Source organism: Staurois parvus, unplaced genomic scaffold (assembly GCF_062004578.1).
Source record: "Staurois parvus isolate SC_StPar_1 unplaced genomic scaffold, SC_StPar_1.0 ptg000376l, whole genome shotgun sequence".
NCBI classification, from domain to species: Eukaryota; Metazoa; Chordata; class Amphibia; order Anura; family Ranidae; genus Staurois; species Staurois parvus.
This window is the reverse complement of record NW_028318172.1, coordinates 2,612,813-2,633,775: the sequence shown is the minus strand read 5'-3', so window position 1 is coordinate 2,633,775 and position 20,963 is coordinate 2,612,813. Positions and strand designations below refer to the sequence as shown.

The window sequence follows — 20,963 nt, the reverse complement described above, 5'->3', positions numbered from 1 at the left end:
GCGCTGCAGATTGAAAAGGGAAGGTCATTTTTTAATAACATTCAATTACAATATGGTTTGTGGAGCAATTGCATACACTATATATATATATAATATTTTTATTTCTTTGCTATATTTTTTCCCACAATATTAGAGTTAGCCTTTAATTTCATGCATATGGTAACTGATCCTGCATGGGTCTCTATTTCTATATAACTAAGTATTGTAGCAGCACAGTGGCTAAATGGTTAGCACTTCTGCCTGGCAGTACTAGGGACGTTGCTTCGAATCCCATGCACAGCACCACCTGTCTGGAGTTTGCTTGTTCTCCCTGTGCCTGCATGGGTTTCCTCTGGGTACTCTGGTTTCCTCCCATACTCCTGCTCAGTGCAGGTATACAAACGTATACTTACCTGCTCAGTGCAGTGGTTTTGCATAGAGCAGTCCAGATCCTCCTCTTCTGGGGTCCCCTGCTGGCGCTCCTGGCCCCTCCCTCCTTGCTTGCTATGGGGGCACACGCTGCTCTGTGTGTTGACTCACACACAAGGCTGCGGCTCAGCCCTGCCCCATTTCTCTTCTCATTGGCTCATTGGCTGTGATTGGCAGCAATGGGAGCTGATGGCTCCTGCTTCTGTCTCAGCCAATGAGAAGAGGATGGCCGAGACTCCAGTGCACATCGCTGGATCGAGAAGGGGGCTTAGGTGAGTATTGGGGGGGTTTGGGGGGATGCTGCACAGAGAAGGTTTTTTTACATAGAATGCATGAAGGAAAAAACCTTGAGCCTTTAGAACCACTTTATGAACTGATGTGAATGTACAATATATGTATGTAAAGTGCTGCGTAAATTGATGGCACTATTTAAGTACCTGTAATAAATAAAAGAAATGTCAGTCAATGTGCACTCTTCATTTTAGGAACATGTGACAAAAAAAACTAACATTTTTTTGACAGAACACATATGATTAAGACATTCAAACATGGAGTCATTGTGTCACATTATGCAACTTATTCTATTGAAACAATTGCAACTACCATTGAGTATTGGATGCTAAGGGGGAGGATTTACTAAAAGCAAATAGACTGTGTATTTTGCAAGTGCAGTTGCGCTAATTTTCCCCAGAGTTTAGTGAAGGTGGTGAAGCTCTCTTGATTTCCATCCTCCAAAGTACATAGCAAAGCAGTGTGCTTTCATTGACACACACACAGCCCACATAGCAAAACAGCACACTGTTAACCTTTTGATCGCCCCACATGTTACCCCCTTCCTGCGCAGTGCCATTAATACAGTGTCAGTGCTTTTTATTAGCACTGATCACTCTATTGGTGTCACTGGGGATGTCAGTGACACCAAGTCAGTTCCCCCCAGTGTAAGAATGTCCGCCGCAGTCCTGCTATAAGTCGCTGATCACCGCCATTACTAGGAAAATTTTTTTTTTATAAATTCCAGCATATATACCGCCATTTGTAAATGCTATAACTTTCACATAAGCCAATTAATTTACACATATTGGGATTTTTTTTTAGCAAAGACATGTAGCAGAATATATTTTGGCCTAAGTTTATGACAAAATTAGATTTTTTTTTAACTTTTTTACTGGACATGTTTAAAAGCAAAAAGTCAAAAATATAGTTTTTTTTTTCAAAATTGTCTTTTTTTGTTTATAGAGCAAAAAATTAAAAAACACACAGGCGATCGAATACCACCATAAAAAAAGCTCTATTTGTGGGAAAAAAAATGACATACATTTTATTTATGTAAAGCATTGCATGACCATGCAATTGTCAGTTAAAGTAACGCAGCACTGTGCTGCAAAAAATGGCCAGGTCAGGAAGAGGGGTAAATCTTCTGTCTTTTTTACTGGACATGTTTAAAAAGCAAAAAGTCAAAAATATATATTTTTTTCAAAATTGTCTTTTTTTGTTTACAGCGCAAAAAATAAAAACGCACAGGCGATGGAATTCCACCAAAAGAAAGCTCTATTCATGGGGAAAAAAGGAAGAAAATTTAATTTGGGCGCAGCGTTGCATGACTGCGCAGTTGTCAGTTTAAATAATGCAGCGCCGTATCACACAAAATGGCCTGGTCAGGAAGGGGAGGGGGGTAAATCTTCTGTCTTTTTTCTGGACATGTTTAAAAAGCAAAAAGTCAAAAATATATATATTTATTTCAAAATTGTCTTTTTTTGTTTACAGCGCAAAAAATAAAAAACGCACAGGCGAACGAATACCAGCAAAAGAAAGCTCTATTCGTGGAGAAAAAAGAAAGTAAATTTCATTTGGTTGCAGCGCTGCATGACCACGCAGTTGTCAGTTAAAGTAACGCAGCGCCATATCACAAACAATGGCCTGGTCAGGAAGGGGGGTAAATCCTCTGGAGGGGAAGTGGTTAAATGCTATGCTCACCCAACATTTACTGCACATGGAAGTGATAAAGGATTCTCCAGTGGGACTGACAGTTTCTAATGAAATGATCAATTGACCTGTTTTAGCGACATGGTTGCAGCCATAAGAGATCTATGAGCCTACATTATATATCAGAGCACACAGGACAGGTCATGATCAGGGGCGGACTGACAACTCATGGGGCCCCAGGGCAATTGGAGATCATGGGGCCCCTGTGTCCTTGCCCAAACTCAAGAAAGCCTATGAAAAGGGTACCAGGGGCATCTCATGGGGCCCCCTACTGACCCCGGGCCCTCGCGCAGTGCCCGAGTTTCCAAATGGTCAGTCCGCCCCTGCTCATGATAACCCTAGATGAAGATGTCTGCATCACCTTTATTCAGACACAAGCGTAAGACCAGATCCAGAGTATCTCCATTCACAATGTTTGACAGATCATAACATCATCACATTCTATCTTTTATCTGACGTATGTTTTCTTGTTATCATGGTGCCTTTTTCGTCATCTGCCTCCCACCATTTCAGTACGTATAACGGCACTTTCTTTCCTCTTTACAAATTACCCATAGTCTGTTTTCTTTCTCTCCCTCCCTCCCTGTAACATCTGATGCTCTCCTGTCCTTCCTGTTGAAGGATACAATAGGGTTTTGTCATGGTAACTAGAGCGTTCCCAGTTAGCAGCCCCAGCTTCACTCCCTCCCTCCTTCGCCCTGCCTCTCCCTCCCCCTCTCTCAGGCCTTATCTCCCTGCAGTTTGCCAAGGCTGGCTAGGATCTGTAGGGTGATCCAGGGATGGGCAGCGGGTGCTGTATCCCTTGGCTCCTGCGCATGGCTCTGGATTCCCTGGCTTGGCTCTTGTAGAGGCTGCTCCATCATCACCAGGATGAACGTTGCGCTTCAGAATCTCAGCAACAGCGTGAGTGCCACTTGGGGGGTCTATGTTCACTATTGGACGCAAGCTCTGTCTCATCATACATGTACACGCTGGGTGCAAGCTGATTTCTGGCCTGTACGTACCGTGTACAGATGTGCGGCTGTGTTTTTACATATCGGCTGCACAACTGATTCACTGATGTGCTTGCATTCACATTTTGCATACACAAACATATACCAAAAATGGCATACATCCCAACACACCATGTGATGCTGCATAGTATAGGCCACAACTACACATCATTTTATCTGTTATGTGTCATCTGTAGTCTTGGGGTTTGTATGATGCTTAAAGTCCTGATCACATCTTTCAGTATTTATCCCGTAGAGTTGTATTGCTTTCATACAGAGCAGTTGTCATTCCTACAATAGTTTTTAAAGTTTTTGAACCCCCCAGACTTTGCTTTTGCTGTCTTATCTCTGTTCTCTTCTTTTTTTTTTTTCTTTTTTTTTTTCCATCCCCTACATCTCTTCTAACATTCTGCTATACCTTTGTGATCAGTACTGCTTGGACCTGAAGAAGGGGACACTCCCCGAAAGCTTGTCCTCAAAATTGTTTGTTAGTGCAAACAAAAAAAGTATCACGGACAGTACTCTAAAGTTTTTGACAATTTAACCGTTCCATTTCCACGCACATTGCTGTTTCTGACAAAGGAACACTTCTTATGTGCAAACGTAATACCATTAAAGGGTAGAAATAAATTCAAATCTCAGTTTATCAAACTAGTTCTGGAAAACTTTGGTAAACCATTATGCACGGCACCTAATGACTTTGTGATCTGTGAGATGACAGCAGTCAGTGACAGATTGACGCTGATTGGTTTCTACATTATTCTACACATTGCTTCTTGTCTTTTCCATGGACTTAGAGGTTGATTTACTAAAATTGGAGAGTGCAAAATCTGTGCAGCTCTTCACAGAAACCAATCAGCATCCAGGTTTTATTATCAGAGCTTAATTGAACAAACTGTAGTTAGAAGCTGATTGGCTACCGTGTACAGATACCCCAGATTTTGCACTCTCCAGTTTTAGGAAATCAACCCCTTTGTGTTTTGCTACAGATTTGTACTTACGACACATCTCTTTCTTAATAACTTATTAAATGGATAAAATTACAGCATCTAAGCCAAGAATCCATTATCTTAGTTCAACTATTTCTCAGAGTGTGGCCTCCTTCTGTTTAATCCTCAATGAGTTTAATATGAGTTAGTGCTGTTCAAAAGTGCCCCCAGTGTGATTTGTCAGCTCCAGCTAGTAACAAGGTTAACGATGATCAGAATCACAGGGGTTCATCAATAACTGCAAAGGATGACAGCGAGGCTGGTCAATAACACCTTAATGATGGTCTGCATGACCTGTGTGGTGTGTAATGTATTGAACAGTGTACCTGTCAGTTTAGGTTGCTGTTTCATTATGAAAGTTTTAAGTTTCCTACAGGCATTAACGACCTCAGGAAGCTGGTTCGTGCACTATCTGGCTGAGAAACAATCTTTTTAATGAAAGAACATTGTACAGACATACAAGTTTGCACTGGGCACACCACACGTGCAGGTTTGAGCCTATGGAGAGGTAAGGGGTGCACCCTACAGCTATCTCCGGTTTTTCCTTTTTCGAGTACAGAAAAAAAAAAAATCAAACCTTGCTGATCAACAACCTCCCCCCAAGAAGGCTCAGGCAGGCTATCTGTGCCGCAGTCAGTGAAGGCCTAAAGACATACAGATGTCCCTCAAACTGGCTAGATCAAATGTTTTCTATAGGTAGCATTACCTCTCTGTAGATTCTAACTGATGCAAATGAAAAATTAAAATGTCAGTATGAACATAAAGCTGCAGGCTTTATTATTAGAAAATGAAGAAAATTTTCTGTTTGTGGTGTTTTAAATGTTCCATCCATACTGGCACAGTGAAGCATCACTATATTTCTCTAGCACACAGCTGAGCGATACCTAATACATAGATGGATACAGAAAAAACTAGAATGGATATTGTCACAAATGTGGATAATGTTTAGACACCATGAATAATCTCAGATTATCCTAGCAGGGTTCCTGAATTTCAAGTACAGTTGCAGCGAGGCTAAGTGCAGAGAGGCTGCGGGTTATGCAGTCTTTAGTTACAAAGCCTGAGAGATAAACAGGAATAAATAAATTCGTCTCCTCCCAGCTCATGGTTTAAGCTGCACATAAATTCGGAACTAAATGCGTTTCAATGCATAAAGTTGTTCTGCATATCTTAGGTGCTGTATGTCCATTGATTAGAAATACCTGTTCATTTATAGTCCGATATATATAGTGTAAGAAAATTACTTTATATCCTCATTCTTCATTTATTCTAAACAATTTACTTCATTACTGACTTAAACAGGATGCAAAGTATAATTATTAAAAGTATCATGCAAAGTATTAATGAAGTAGTTTCCTGTGTATGACATAGTAAATTACAATAATTTCTAATAGGATATTAAAGTTTTCTGCATGTTTTTTTTGATGTTCACATCACTGGAATATTAACCTTCAACAACCGCTTTATTGTGTTACATACATAGCGATTTTTTTATTAAGTACCTTGTCATCAATGCAATAGTTATGGTCATTTACAGAGAATTGAACTTTGTAGAGCAAGATTGCCATTGCTGCATCCAATGTAGTTATATATATATTCATGAGAACTAATAATGAATATGTAGGCGCTGTGCAAAAAAGGAACAAGAGTTCACCCAAGTGAACCCAATATAATTGCTGGATATTGGTTATCTGTGTGTGGACAACCCATTGGTGAACTTCTGTATTCATCAAACAATATAATCAATAACCATATATTAATCCTATTTCCATAAAAATATTAATTAAACACCAATTTATTCTTCATTATTTTGTATTTTATATCTAGTATTTGGCACCACAATAATGTATTATTTTTTGAATGTTCACATCTATATATTCATCTCTTTGCAGTCTTTCATTGCCTTATGTATCTTATAGAGGCACCTTACAGCCTGTGACTGTGACTGCTATAGGGTGCTGGGACATGGTACCCAAAGCGCTCACCCAGAAAATCGCAGAGAGATAGATACCACCGAATGTATATATTGTATGTACACATACATAGGGTGTTGAAGCATCAGAAAGATTGGTGTCCAATTCTCCTAAGGTATATATGTGCAGTGGCCAGGGGCGGACTGACAACTCATGGGGCCCCTGGGCAATAGGGGATGATAGGGCCCCTGTGTCCTTGCCCAAACTCAAAAAAGCCTATGAAAAAGGTACCAGGGGCATCTCATGGGGCCCCCTACTGACATGGGGCCCTTAGGCAGCGTCCAAGTTTCCAAATGGTCAGTCTGCCCCTGGCAGTGGCACTCCTTAATACATACAAATAGATTTTTTTTCAATCTTCATTAATGTGTTACTAAACCCAGGACCCTGCATTCACTCTATCTGGTCTCCCACAGTACACAGAACATGGAAGTGCAATTATTTTAGTAAATATAAACTGCTTAATACCTTTTTCTCATCAGCAGTTACCCTAGGTTCACACCTAAGCGTTTTCTGCATCATTTTGCAGAAACCCAGTACAGTCTATTTATTATGATTTCCTATGGGACATGTTCACATCTCTGCGTTTTCACCTGGTGCATTTTTTGGAAGGGGTCAGGGACTTTTTTGAACACAAAAAATTGTGTTTTTGGTTCTATAGACTTCAATGGAAACACTGCAAAAAAGCATGTAGTGCGATTTTGCTGCATTTCGCGTTTTAAATCTAATCTAGCAACAAGAATAAAAAAAAATGAAAAAAGAACCCACATCATAAATTCAGCAAAATCGCAGCTGCAAAACACAATGCAGAAACGTCTCAAACACAACCTGCATAGGTGTGAACCTAGTCTTAGAGCAGTCTTGTGACTTCTATCAGTGTTCAGTAGAGCACTGGTTAAAGCTTGTAGGAGTTTTATTTCTGCCCTAGGAGGATGCAAAACCCCTGACCTCTGTCTGGACAGTGCTGATTGGCCCTGTGCTGAGTGCTGTGCACTCTCCCAAGATAAAAAAAAACCTCTCTAGAAATACACACTAAATTGAGCATGTGCAGAATGGCTACGGGTTCAGTCTATCTTATCAGGAGATGGACATGGACATTTGAACAAGAGAAGGGGCAGAGAAGACAGGCTAAAACGGTCTTTTTACATAATGCAGAGGATTAACCCCTTAGGTTCCACAGTGAGTATAACAAGCATACTTTACTACATATACAGATTGATTTTACTGTTGTGGGTTTAGTAACACTTTAAAGTTGGCCTGATCACTGCTGCCTTGTTGAAGGGAGACTCCTGTGAAACCTTAAAACCTTGTGTTTGCCTGTTACTCTGATACATATTTAATAAAAGCCATTCATCTTGATGGAGCAGTGCTATTGACACATTACTACTAACTATGGGGTCTATGTATACATTTTTTTCACATAGGAGTCACACAGTTTTCGCCCAGGATTCACACATTTTTCTTTTTTTTTTTAGCTGGAATAATGTGTGAATTGTGGATGAAAGTTCTGTAAATCATACAGTATGTGAAGACATTTTTAAATAGACCCCTATGTGTCTGTGCAGCCATCTTTTTACATCATGCCAAATGACATCACAGCTTATAAAGTGGGGAAATTTGTCTCTTCAAAGTAGCAGGAGGGAAGGTAACATTAGAAGGTATTAATTTACTGAAAGAGTCATGGATTCTGGGGAAAGACTTCCAATAGTGGGTCAATCAACAGTAATTGAATTAAAAGCTGAAATGTAACCATCAAAAAATCTATGGCTTGGTTCATTTAAAGCAGGGTTCTATGAACATGACTAAGGTTTGAGTGCTGAATCCAATCCTTCCTGAAGTCAATGGAAGACGAATGTTAAAAATCATTAAAGGTCATTTTCTAGGACAAAATGCTGGGGATTGTCAAACAAATGGTGTTGGGGGCTGGCCACTGCCTCAGTAACAAAGTGAACAAAAAATATTCTGTTTGGTGGGGTTATCAGCAATTGTAAAGTGTTACTAAACTTACAACAGTAAAATCAGTCTGCATATACAGTAAAGCATGCTTGTTATACACACTGTGGAACCTAAGGGGTTAATCCTCTGCATTGAGCAGAAAGGATGTTTGACCCTGTCTTTTCTGATCCTCCCCTTCTTCTACTGTCTCCAATCCATCTGCTGATAGAACAGAGCTTTAGGGACAAGCGCAACATGCTCAGTTTGGTGTGTATCACTAGAGAGTTTTCTTTTTTCTTAGGAGAATGCATGTGATCAGCACAGGGCCGATTAGTGCTGCGCAGACAGAGGGTCAGGGGTCCTGCAGCCTCATAGGACAATCAGGGAAGAATGAAAACTCTTCCTACATGCCCTAACCTGTGCTCTGCTGGACACTAATAGAAGTCACAAAACTGCTCTAACTGCTGATAAGAAAAGGTATTTAGCAGTTTATATTTACTAAAATAATTGCATTTCCATGTTCTGTGTACTGTGGAAGACCAGATATAGTGAATGCAGATTCCTGGGTTTAGTAACACTTTAATATTGCTTAAAGTGAAACAATAAAATGCAAAATTGCATTTAATAACATACCTGGGGGATGACCTGACCCTGCCTTGCGAAGCTGTGCATCTATGGGATGGATATAACCTACCACTGTAACACTGACAATTGCAAAGAAAAAAATTGTTTAAATTACCAATAAAATGAGAGCTCCTGGCTGCTTTATTCTGTTTACAATCAAAATGAATGGGGATTCCCTTTGTTTTTATCAGACTCTTCTCCTAGATGAGGATCTGATATAGATGTTAATGGAGACACCCACACACACACACACACACACAAAAAAAAAACAGCATGGGGTTCCCATTCCTAATTTGTACCAGGAACTTCAGATCAAGTATGAATTTTAGCGGGCCCCATGCAATTAAAAAAAAAAAAAAAGGCAAAGCTCTTTGTTCCAATGTTGATGAACACAAGGGCCTTTTCCCCACATGTGATTTCGCATTTCCAAGTAGGGGGCGCGCGGCCGGCGCCCAATGATTTCCAAGGATCTCTGACAGGGAGGAGAACTGTATGTAAACAAAACAGTTCTCCTCCCAGTCAGCTCGTGCATGTTGCTTTGGATGGCTGTGCACAGCCATCCAAAGCAGTGTGCTTACAGTGAAGCACATGGACACCGCCGCCCCCTAGTAAAACACAAAACATGTTAACCCCTTCCTGCCCAGTGCCTTTAGCACAGTGTCAGTGCCTTTTTTTAGCATTGATCACTGTATTGGTGTCACTGGGGATGTCAGTAACACCAAGTCAGTTCCCCCCAGTGTCAGAATGCCCACAGCAGTCCCGCTATAAGTCACTGATCGCCACCATTACTAGTAAAAATAAAAAAAAATCCCAGTATATATACCGCCATTTGGAAACGCTACAACTTTCATGTAAACCAATTAATTTACACATATTGGGATTTTTTTTTAGCAAAGACATGTCGCAGAATATATTTTGACCTAAATGTATGACGAAAATTAGATTTTTTTTACTGGACATGTTTAATAGCAAAAAGTAAAACATAATGTTTTTTTTCTCAAAATTGTCGGTCTTTTTTTTTTTATATATCGCAAAAAAAAAAACGCACAGGTGATCAAATACCAATGACAGAAAGCTCAATTCATGGGAAAAAAAGGGAATTAATTTAATTTGGGTGCAGCGTTGCATGACCACACAATTGTCAGTTAAAGTAACTCAACACCGTAATGCAAAAAATGGCCTGGTCAGGAAGGGGGGTAAATCCTCTGGAGGGCAAGTGGTTAAAAAAAATGTCCCATAATGTAAATCCACTGTCAATCATGTTGTCAAGTGATGTAGATCCACGTCAATCATGATGCACAATGCCCCACCGAAAGACAAAAAAAACCCTGATAGCCGCCAATTGTTCCTGCACATCTATCTGTCACTGTGCTTCTGCCAGTTGACAGGTATGGCATATGACAGCTGTTATAAACAAATACAGGTTCACCCAGGTGATGTCATCAAATATGAATCGATAAAGACCTAAAGTAAGGTCACCAAAGCTTTAGAAGGTTTTCTGGTTTTTTTTTGTTTTTTTTTTTATGGCTAAAGTTCAGTTTTAAAAGTGCCTGGTATAAATCTTTGCTCTGAAAAACATGTCATTGGTTGTTACGCTGCAGGCAGCTAGAAGGTCATAAAAGAGCACAATGAAAACTTGTGGCTTTGTGTACTAAAAGGCAGGATTGATCCACCTGCTGGCTTGTATACAATTTTTGGGCATTTTGCCAAAGCACCCCTGAAGAAGCCTGAAGGCACCCCAGGGTGCCTGGGCACTCTGGTTGAGAAAATCTGATCTAAACTAAACCTGAATTCTACTTGGTCTCCAAAAAAAGCGACCCCCCCCCTAAAAAAAAGGCATTACTTTGCATCTTAGTAACTGAGTTTTATTGGTTCTGATTTGCTACTAGGGACATAGACTTGCTAAAATGATTATATCCTGCACGGTATACAGATATTGGTTAGCCCAGTTATTGTTACATGCAATTGCTGCATGAAAATGTGTGTAGACCTAAAGTGCAACTTCGAACAAATAAAAAATGGTCGCTTGCAGTGGGGATGTACCTGTACTCCAGGGGTTCATTGCTTGTTTATGTCCAGGGAAACAAAAAAAGGAGATATACTTACCCGATCTTCTGCTCCTCCCTGCAGCTAAGCTGGCCCAACAGCTTCTGCACCCCTCATGGTCTAGGGTCCTGATGTCAACAGACTAGGGTCCACAGCTCTGCTCTGGACATGAGGATGCTGAGGGACAGTTCAGCGCCGGACCGCAGGGGAACACCACTTGCTGGGATTAGGTAATCTGTTTCTCCTCTCCCCCAGACAAAAGGAGCTATGCTGCAGGTACATCCTCCCTGCAAGGTACCATTTTTTTATCTGTCCGGAGTTGGGCTTTAGAGGAAATAAAGATTTCCAGTATGCTAGGAGGTTCAAACAGGATAGATCCATCACTTGGATTATGTATATTGAAAGTGTTTTGTATTTCATTATCTGTGTATAAATATTTTCTGACCATGTTACTAAGCGTAAATTCATTTTTTTTTTAACTGTTACTTACAAAGTAAAGTTGTGTGATGTATGTACTAACAACTAATATTTGGATTTATATTGGCTCCCTATACCTGTTGATAACTTTTGCACCAGGATCATTACAGTAGACTTTTCACGTCCTCAACCCATTACATTAGAAGCAAATCTCAGACACAGAGCTGAATTTTTCATTTATTTTCTTTCCAAGAAAATGCAACTGAAAGGGCTCATTTAGACTTGAGGTTGGGGATGGGGGGGTATAAAAAACGCACAATGAAGCCACATTTTTAGCACCCCCAAAATGCCCCCTTTAAGTTGCAAATGAAGCAGTTGAGGGTGTTCGCGTGCCATGGTTGTGATGCTTCACTTCATGTCTATAGCAAAAATGACCAGACATCCAAGCCCGCCGAAAGTGAATCCAGAGAATGAGGAAGCATCGCAAACACAGGTCTAAACCTAGCCAAATGGTAAGACTTCAGGTTTAGACTTGCATCTAAACTGACGCTCCTCTGAAAAGCAATCTGCGTTCAGATTGCTTTTCAGAGACTTTCGGCAGGTGGTGAGTCGATGTGATGCCTCATCATTGCCAGTTTTAACCCCATAATTGCCACACAAACACACCAAAATTGCCTGCATTGCATGTGGTTGACAGGCGTTTGCTGTGCTTTCTTGGTTCTGTTGCTTGAATGGAGCTCGATATGTTGGACAAAGAAAAGCTTCTCAAGAGCAGCATATGAGCACCCCATCCATTGCCATTGTAGATCAGGAGGGGGGGCTAAAAAATGCAGCTCAACTGTCTACTTTTAATGTCCTCCAATTGCAAGTCTAAACATGCTCTAAGTGGAGCAGAAGAGCTGGGAGCTTGAATGGCTAAAAAAAGTCCCTAAAGACAATAACAGGCTAGGCCTTTTTCACATGAAAGTTCTGATCGGGTCCACGTGCCCTTTTTCAGGCGGACCTGATCGGAACCTCCAGTCTCCTCTATGGAGCGGCGAGAGTAAATGGACATGTGTCCGTTTACACCCACCAACATCCAATCCAATCCATTCTGCAAAAAGGGACAGATGGAGATCCAATTCTCCTTCCGTCCGTTGAAGCAGGTCGAATGGAAACGGACAGGCGATCCGTTTTCATCCTTCTTCCCATTGAGGAGAGCGAGCTGCTCTGTGCCCGCTCTGCAGCAGCGGAGCAGACACAGACATGTCATCCGCTTGCTCAGCGGGGATCAGCGGAGAGCTCTCCACTGAGCAAGCGGATCCGCTAAATGGGTCCGCCCTGTGCGCAAGGACCCTTAAGCACCTGTCCATGTAGTCATAGTGGAAGTACCTTGTGAAAACTCTGGTAGCTATACTGCATGAGTAATATTCACCTAGCCTGTGTTCATTTCAAATTCTCAATTGAAGGATTTTTGCGTTTAATTCTGCTGAACCTAATTTTGAAGAGAAACCAGCCCAAGGTGATATTACTGTTTTAGTAACACCCCATGGTTTCTAAAGAAAGATATGATAGAATTCAGATTACTACATCTAAAACTGCTGAGATGTACTGAATGAAAGATCTAGCACTCAAGAATTAAAGCAGCAATAGACCCAAAAACAAAAATGTCATATATTGCAGTTTAACAATCCTTGTGTGTTAGCTTCATTAGTTTTCTTTTTTCTAAACTTTATTTTCACTTTTATTTTCATCTGGTGATCCAGCTTGCCTACCGGGTACTTTTCCCCCCTTCCCGCCCAAGCCCATTTTCACTTTTCAGCGCTGTTGCACTTTGAATGACAATTGAGCAGTCATGCAACATTGTGCCCAAACTAAATTTTTATGAGACAAATAGAGCTTTCTCTTGGTGGTATTTGATCACCACTGGGGTTTTTATTTTTTGCTAAACAAATGAAAAAGACCAAAAATTGTGGAAAAAAAAGTTTTCTTAGTTTCTGTTATAAAGTTTTATAAATTAGTGATTTTTCTCCTTCATTGATCTGCACTGATGAGGCTGCACTGATGGGAACTAATAGGTGGCACTGATAGGCTGCACTGATGGGCACTGATGAGGAGACACTGATCAGGCTACACCGATATGCAGCACTGATGGGCGGCACTGACAGACATTACTGATGGGCACTGACATTCAGCACTGAGGAGGCACTGATAGCCAGCACTGATGGGCACTAGTAGCCACACTGATGGGCACTGATAGGGCTACACTAATCATCAGGGCACTGATTAGTGTAGATGTCCCCTCTGAGAATGCCGCTTACCGACTCTCCTCTCCTCACGCACTGTCAGAAGAGGACTACCGATATCCGGCATTTCCTGTTTGCACTGTGATCAGCTGTGATTGGCACATGGAGGGTGTGGTTTTGGGAGGACATTCATGGGTGTCTTCCCAGAACTAGGTGACTGCCTTGTAACTGTCTTTTGGTTATTGCGCGGTCAGGAACTGGTTAAAGCCAAACTCCAGCTAATGCATTACAGCAAAACAGTTTTTTTTCCTTCTGGGATAAAATGTTTACATAAATAAATAAAGGCTGATTGTTGTAAGTACCCCCTGTCAGTGTTAAATGATTTGTCTCAGCACGCTAACTGCCACTTTGTCTGGGCAGCTTGGTCTGTTAAAGTGGTTCTAAATTCTGAAGGTTTTTGCACCTTAATACATTCTTTGCATTAAAGTAAAAAACTTCAGTGTGCAGCTCCCTCCCCAGTCCCCCTTTATACTCACATGAGCCAGATCCAGCGATCTGGAAAACCAAGGCTCTCCCAGTACTCTCCCTCCTCATTGGCTCAAACATTGCAGCAGGAGCCATTGGCTCTTACTGCTCTCAATCACAGCCAGGAGGGAGTGGGGACAGGGCTGAGGCCAGCTCTGTGTGTCTATGAACATACAGAGCGGGGCCTGAGAGCGAGCATGCACAAGTGATTGCTATGGGGGCACTCTTGGTGGGGGCGGGAGGAGCCCGGAGCAGGGGACCTGAGAAGACCATTGCATAGAGCAGGTAAGTATAACATGTTTGTTATTTATTTTTAAATTTAAACGTTCATCGCTTTAACCACTTGCCTACCAGGCACTTATACCCCCTTCCTTACCAGGCCAATTTTCAGCTTTCAGCGCTGCCGCATTTTGATTGACAATTGCGCGGTCATGCAACATTGTACCCATATGAAATTTTGATCATTTTTTTCTCACAAATAGAGCTTTCTTTTGGTGGTATTTAATCGCCACTGGGCGCTTTACTTTTTGCGCTATAAATTAAAAAATGTGCAAAAAATTTGAAAAAAAAAAAAAAGTTTATTTGTTTCTTTTATAAAATTTTTCAAACAGGTATTTTTTCTCCTTCACTGATTTGCGTTGATGAGGCGGCACTGATGGGCACTGATAGGCGGCACTGATGGGCACTGATAGGCAGCACTAAAGGGCACTGATAGGCGGCACTGATAGACAGCACTAATTAGGGGTCACGGATAGGCGGCACTGATATGCAGCACTGATAGGCGGCACTGATAGGTGACACTGATAGACGGCACTGACTGGCATCACTTCTGGGCACTGACTGGCGGCACTGACTGGCACAACCCCTGGGCACTGACTGGTGGCACTGACTGGCAGCACTGCTGGGCTGCACTGGTGGGTGGCACTGGTGGGCAGCACTGGTGGGTGGGCACAGGTGGGTGGCACTGGTGGGCACAGGTGGGTGGGCACAGGTGGGTGGCACTGCTGGGCACAGGTAGGTGGCACTTCTGGGCACAGGTAGGTGGCACTGCAGAGTGGCACAGGTGGGTGCACTGCTGGGCACAGGTGGGGGCACTGCTGGGCACAGGTGGGGGCACTGCTGGGAACGGGTGGGCGGGGCTAGTGGGCGCACTGCTGGGCGGAACTTGCGGGTGTCACTGCTGGGCACCGATCATCAGGGCACTGATCATCAGTGCCCTGATGATCGGTGCCGATCCCCGCTCTGACAACTGCCGGTTCTCGGCAGTACTTTCCTCACGATCTGACAGCGTGAGGAAAGTGCAGCCGAGAACCGGCACTTGCATTTCCCTGTGATCAGCGTGTCATTGGACACCGCTGATCACGTGGTAAAAGGCCGGTGGGATCGGCCTTTCACCACATCACGTGATCAGCTGTGTCCGTAGGACACAGCGATCACGGAGATCGCCGGGTGCGCGCCCCCTGGGGCGCGCAGGAGAGCGCGTTCTGGGAGGACGTCACGTCCACTCAGAACTGGCCGGCCGCGGTGAAGCCGTCATTCAGCTATGCGCGGTCGGCAAGAGGTTAACCACCTTCCGCCCGCCCTATAGTACAATGACGGGCGCAAGGTGGTTCTCTCGTTCTGATAGAACGTCATATGACATCCTACCATTCTCACTGCGATCGCCGGTGCGCTGTGTCCCTCGGATCACGGAAAGAGCCAAAGATGTCGGCTCGGTCATGTAATCAGCTGTGTCCAATCATAGCTGATCACATGTAAACATGGAAATGCCGGTTATCGGCATTTCTCTCCTCTCGAGCTGTCACGCTGACAGCTCGAGAGGAGAGCCGGTAATCGGCTTTCCACGGAGGGGACATGTACACTGATCATCAGGGCACTGATGATCAGTGTGCCCTGATGATCAGTGTGGCCCCAGAAGTGCCACCTGTCAGTGTTCATCAGTGCCACCTGTGAGAGCCCATCAGTGCCTCGTGCCAGTGCCCATCAGTGCCCATCTGAGCTGCCTTTCAATGTCACCCATCAGTGCCAGTCAGTGCCACCTATCAATGTCAATCAGTGCTGCTAATCAGTGCCACCTATCAGTGCCAGTGAGTGCCGCCTAACAGTGCCAGTCAATGCCACCTATCAGTGCCAGTCAGTGCTGCCTAACAGTGCCGCCTATCAGTGCCATATATCAGTGTCATGTATCAGTGCCCATCAGTGATGCCTGTCAATGCCCATCAGTGCAACCTACCAGTGCCTCCTTACAAGTGCCCATCAGTGCCACCTATCAGTGTCCATCAGTGCAGCCTATGAGTGGCTCATTAGCGCACATCAGTGAAGGAGAAAAATCACTTATTTACAAAATTGTATAACAAAAACTAAGAAAAAACAATTTTTTTTCAAAATTTTCAGTGGTTTTTGGTTTGTTTAAGAAAAAATAAAAATCCCAGAGGTGATTAAATACCACCAAAAGAAAGCTCTATCTGTCCCAAAAAAAATGATAAAAATTTCATATGGGTACAGTGTTGCATGACCATGCAATTGTCATTCAAAATGTGACAGCGCTGAAAGCTGGATATTGGCCTGGGCGGGAAGGGGGTATAAGTGCCCTGTAGGCTAGTGGTTAAAGTACTTTTTGTTGAAAAACAATACACTTACTGGCTGGATCACCATGTGAAAAAGCCTAAAAAAAAGAACAAAAGCAGCAGCCACCACATCTAAGAATTGATAAGCTGCAATTTAATACAATTTTGTTTTTGGGTACAATACCATTTTAGGGTAAAATTTTTAACTTTGATGTATATGTTTTTCTCAGGAACTTCACAAAGCAGTATAATTATGCACAAAATCTGCTGTAATCGGTTTTGGAGACCAAGTAGAATTCAGGTTTAGTATAGATCAGATTTTCTCAAGCAGAGTGCCCAGGCACCCTGGGGTGTCTTCAGGCTTCTTCAGGGGTGCATTGACAAAATGCCCAAAAATTGTATACAAGCCAGCAGGTGGATCAATCCTGCCTTTTAGTACACAAAGCCACAAGTTTTCATTGTGCACTTTTATGACCTTCTAGCTGCCTGCATCCTAACAACCAATGACATGATTAGTTAATAAGGAGGACATCGGGTGCATGCACTTCATACTTGTTTTCCCCTCTCCGTCAGCACTGGGGTCACATTAGCAGAGTGAGGGAGAGAAAATTAGAGAGACACATTGGAATACTAGTCAGTACCAGTGCGTAAAGTTGTATTTGCTTTGGAAGAATAAATCACCTCTAACGCTAGGTGTACTGGATGTGTGTAGAAAAGTTTTTTACATTTTAGATTGGGGTGCCTTGAGATTGTGCAGAATTTTAAAGGGTGTCTTGAGATTATCCATAGTTTTAAAGGGTGTCTTGAGATTATCCATAGTTTTAAAGGGTGCCTTGAGATTATCCATAGTTTTAAAGGGTGCCTTGACTGAAAAAAGGTTGAGAAACACTGGTTTAGACTTTATAGGAAACCCTATAACCATCTCACACATACCATCCAATACCCCTTAAATGTTTTATTGATAAAAGTGCCAGCAGCTGCAATGATGTTTTTTATTCTATGATTCATCCTAAATGTGACCTTTATCTTTGCTTGCTGCCTGCATAATGGGAAGGACAAGTATGGTACTTAGAATCAGACACATCAAGGCCTCCTCCTGTTTCATAGCTTGTTCTCTAGAACTTGGTCACCTACAGATCCTTGGGTCAGTATCAAGGCTGCAGTTAGCAATTAAAAATTGGCCCTGGGATGTAAATCAAATTACCTAGAAAAATGTATTATTATCTTGTGGAATAGTATATTGACTTAATGGATGATAAAAATACTTAAGAATGAAGCCTGATGCTAAATTATTTTTTTTTGTAATTCTTTATTCAGACATTGTGCATTTACAAGGAAGTACCATCACACAGTAAAATAATATGGGAAAACATAAACTGCACAGAAAACATTTACGGGCACATTATGGCACAACATATCACAATTTCAGTAACCAGGAACGTTAGGCTAGATACAAATTGTCTGTTGCATAAACTATTATAATGCCACTCATACTGGAAATGTAGGGTAATGAACCAGAAATACATAAAGTCTAACTCAAACTTTTGTTTATTTTAAAACACAGAAATCGATCCCTCGCATCATGGGACCATAAAATAATGAAAACATTACGTAGAAAAATATTATTTTCTTAACTCTCAGGGAATGGGAGAAAAAAAAGGGGGGTGAGATGGTGTGTGTGTGGGGGGGGGGGGTGCGGAATGAATGGGAGATGCCAAAAGGGGAGGAAGAGACGAGAGAGAGAGGACGGGGTGAGAGCTCACTGGCAGTACTAAATGCAGATCTGGGGGATGGAGGAGCAGAGAGGAACAGGAGCCCCACATTCCTTCTACTCCTCCCCCATAAGACCTGCCCATTCATAGAGTTCAAGGTTTAACCTATGGAAGATTATGTCAAGAAGGACTCAACCATGATCGGGGGAAGTGGGCACCATGCCCAGATATTGCGCCAAGCAAATGTACATCTTCCAAGGCCGCCACATTTCCCAAAAAACATCTTCCTTGTAGTTAAGGGAGGCAGTTAGACTTTCCATAGAATTAATTTTATTCAACTTTGCAAACCAGTGACCCATAGTTGGGGGATAGATTTGCTTCCACAGACCTGGAATTCATGCCCGTGCCGCATTCAGAAGATGAACTGTCAGAGAGCGTTTTTAGCGACGTTACGGTACCGAGTTGAGCTGAAGGAGGTAGGCCAATGGGTCTGTTCCCAGATCCACTGAGGTCAACTGTGAAACTAAGTTCCTCACTTTTATCCAGAACTGATTCAGCAAAGGATATTGCCAGAAGATATGCACTAAAGTGCCCTCTTCCTTCTGACAGCGCCTACACAATCTGGAGACTGAGGGGTAAAATTTGTTCAGTAGCACCGGGATCTTATACCACCTGGACAGACGTTTGTAACCCTACTCTTGGAAACAATTAGCTATTGAGGAGTTATAAGCTAATTGAATGATCCAGTTCACCCATTTGTGCACGTAAGATGAGACAAATGTCTCCTCCGGCTTGTTCAACATTTTATATAATACTGATAGAAGGTGAGGTGTATACTCCTTTGTGGCACACAGATGTTCAAAGGGGGTAAGTGATCTGGTATATTTGTCCAAGCCTGGAATCAAATGTACCAAGTGACACAACTGTTAGGCCAATCAGGCACTTAAAGGGGGTTGTACCAGAGTGCTAGCGTCTGAAGGGACATCCAGTTCCGCTGAGTCGTAAAATGCCTACACTGTGTAAAGCTTGTCTCCCCCAGGGGACGTACCTGCCTACTGTTATTTCCCAGGGGAAGGGCGGGATTGGAGAGTACTGGGGTAAGGGAGGAGGGATATGGGGACAGTCCCTTTTGTTGAAAAATCTGGTGGATAACCTTAATTGTGTGATGCTAAATTATTGCCGGGTTGGCTGGTGTATAAAGGAAATGTACGCTTTTGTTAATAAATTGCATAATTTATAATCAAATATATTAGCAAAATCAAAATGGTCTTGCACACAGTGTCTTGTACAATACATACCTCTCTAGGGTATGTCCAAGTGTTAGTTTTCTCTTTTACCTTGTTCATATAGTAAGATACAGCTTTTATTATTGTGCCATTTTCAATAGACTTGTAACATTTTGTCAGGGGCAGCTGCGGGGAGGTTTGTTCATACTCATAAGAACATTCCCCCAGACCCCCACAACTACATCACCCAAGAGCCACTCCCTACATATAGTGTGTGCTGTAGAAAGGCTCCTGGGAGTCAAGACAACAGCACTATTTTTTTGTTTTGTTTTGTTTTTTTTTAAAATAGAAATCAATGTATGCATGTGGAATGGGTCAAAGAGGGGTTGAGTGGATAGAAGAAGGTCTGTAGTCCAGCTGGCAGGGCTTGAAATGTTGTTTGGTATTTCAGTCCAGCAAAGGCTCCATGTTGTCAGCAAATAAAGAGCTTACTGGATTTTTGGCAAATCCAGCTATTTTTCTGTGCTTCCAGTCTTTTTTTAAAGGAATAAAACATGGGAGAATATGCATTTAATGCAGAGAAGTATTGAACATGTTTTTTTTTTGTCCTGGCATATATTTTGAGAACTATTTCTGTGATTAGTGATACTGGTACTAACAAATAGCCATGGCATCAGCTGAATTCCTTGTCTAGTTCTCAGTCATTCTCAGTAAAGCAACATCAACCTATGTCAAGATCACTGGAAGCGCAAAAAGAAACCCTATTTGGAGAGGCATCAGAAGCCCTCCCAAACAGGGGCATATTTACCACAAGGCATTTGCCTAGGGCAGCATTTTTCAGGGGGCAGTGGCATTTTTCTGGGGGGCAGTGCCCGAAAGAAGGGATGGAAGAAGAGACACGAAGCATGGGGACCAGGTGGGATCTGAGAGAGGCTGCGGGTTGCTTGATGGTGTATGCAGAGCCTGACTCTTGTTCCTGGGGATGTCCGGAGGTGAGTGTCTTCTCTCTCTTTCTGGGGTGGGGTTGCTAGTGTATGGGGGGCGGTGGTAGTGGAAGGCTCTCACAGGTGGGGGCTGGGGTGTTGTTGGTCAATGTCAGGCTCTCTTCGTGGGGGAGGGGGGTGTTGGTCGGTGTCAGGGTCTCTCCGTGGGGGGACCGATTTTTGTGTTGCCTAAGGCAGCACAAGACCTAAATGCACCACTGCTCCCAAAACAGTGATTTGTGCAGAGATCCTAGTATGTGCACTAAAGGTGCCAGGAAGGTGGTACTAAGGGTTCAATGTAGCTTCATATTCTGGCCACATCTAGACCCATGTCAATTCTTCCACTTAGCATACAGTATTA

General features: G+C 42.6%; 1 protein-coding gene across 1 annotated transcript in view; it reads left to right on the top strand.

The window, feature by feature from the left end:
- Positions 1–2,997: 2,997 nt before the first annotated feature.
- The window catches only part of ECE2 (endothelin converting enzyme 2), a 94,901-nt gene continuing 76,935 nt past the window's right edge, over positions 2,998–20,963 (top strand). The window contains exon 1 of the mRNA XM_089685495.1: positions 2,998–3,294. Coding sequence (XP_089541621.1) covers positions 3,262–3,294 — 33 coding nt within the window. The 5' untranslated portion in view covers positions 2,998–3,261. The remainder of the gene's footprint in view (positions 3,295–20,963) is intronic.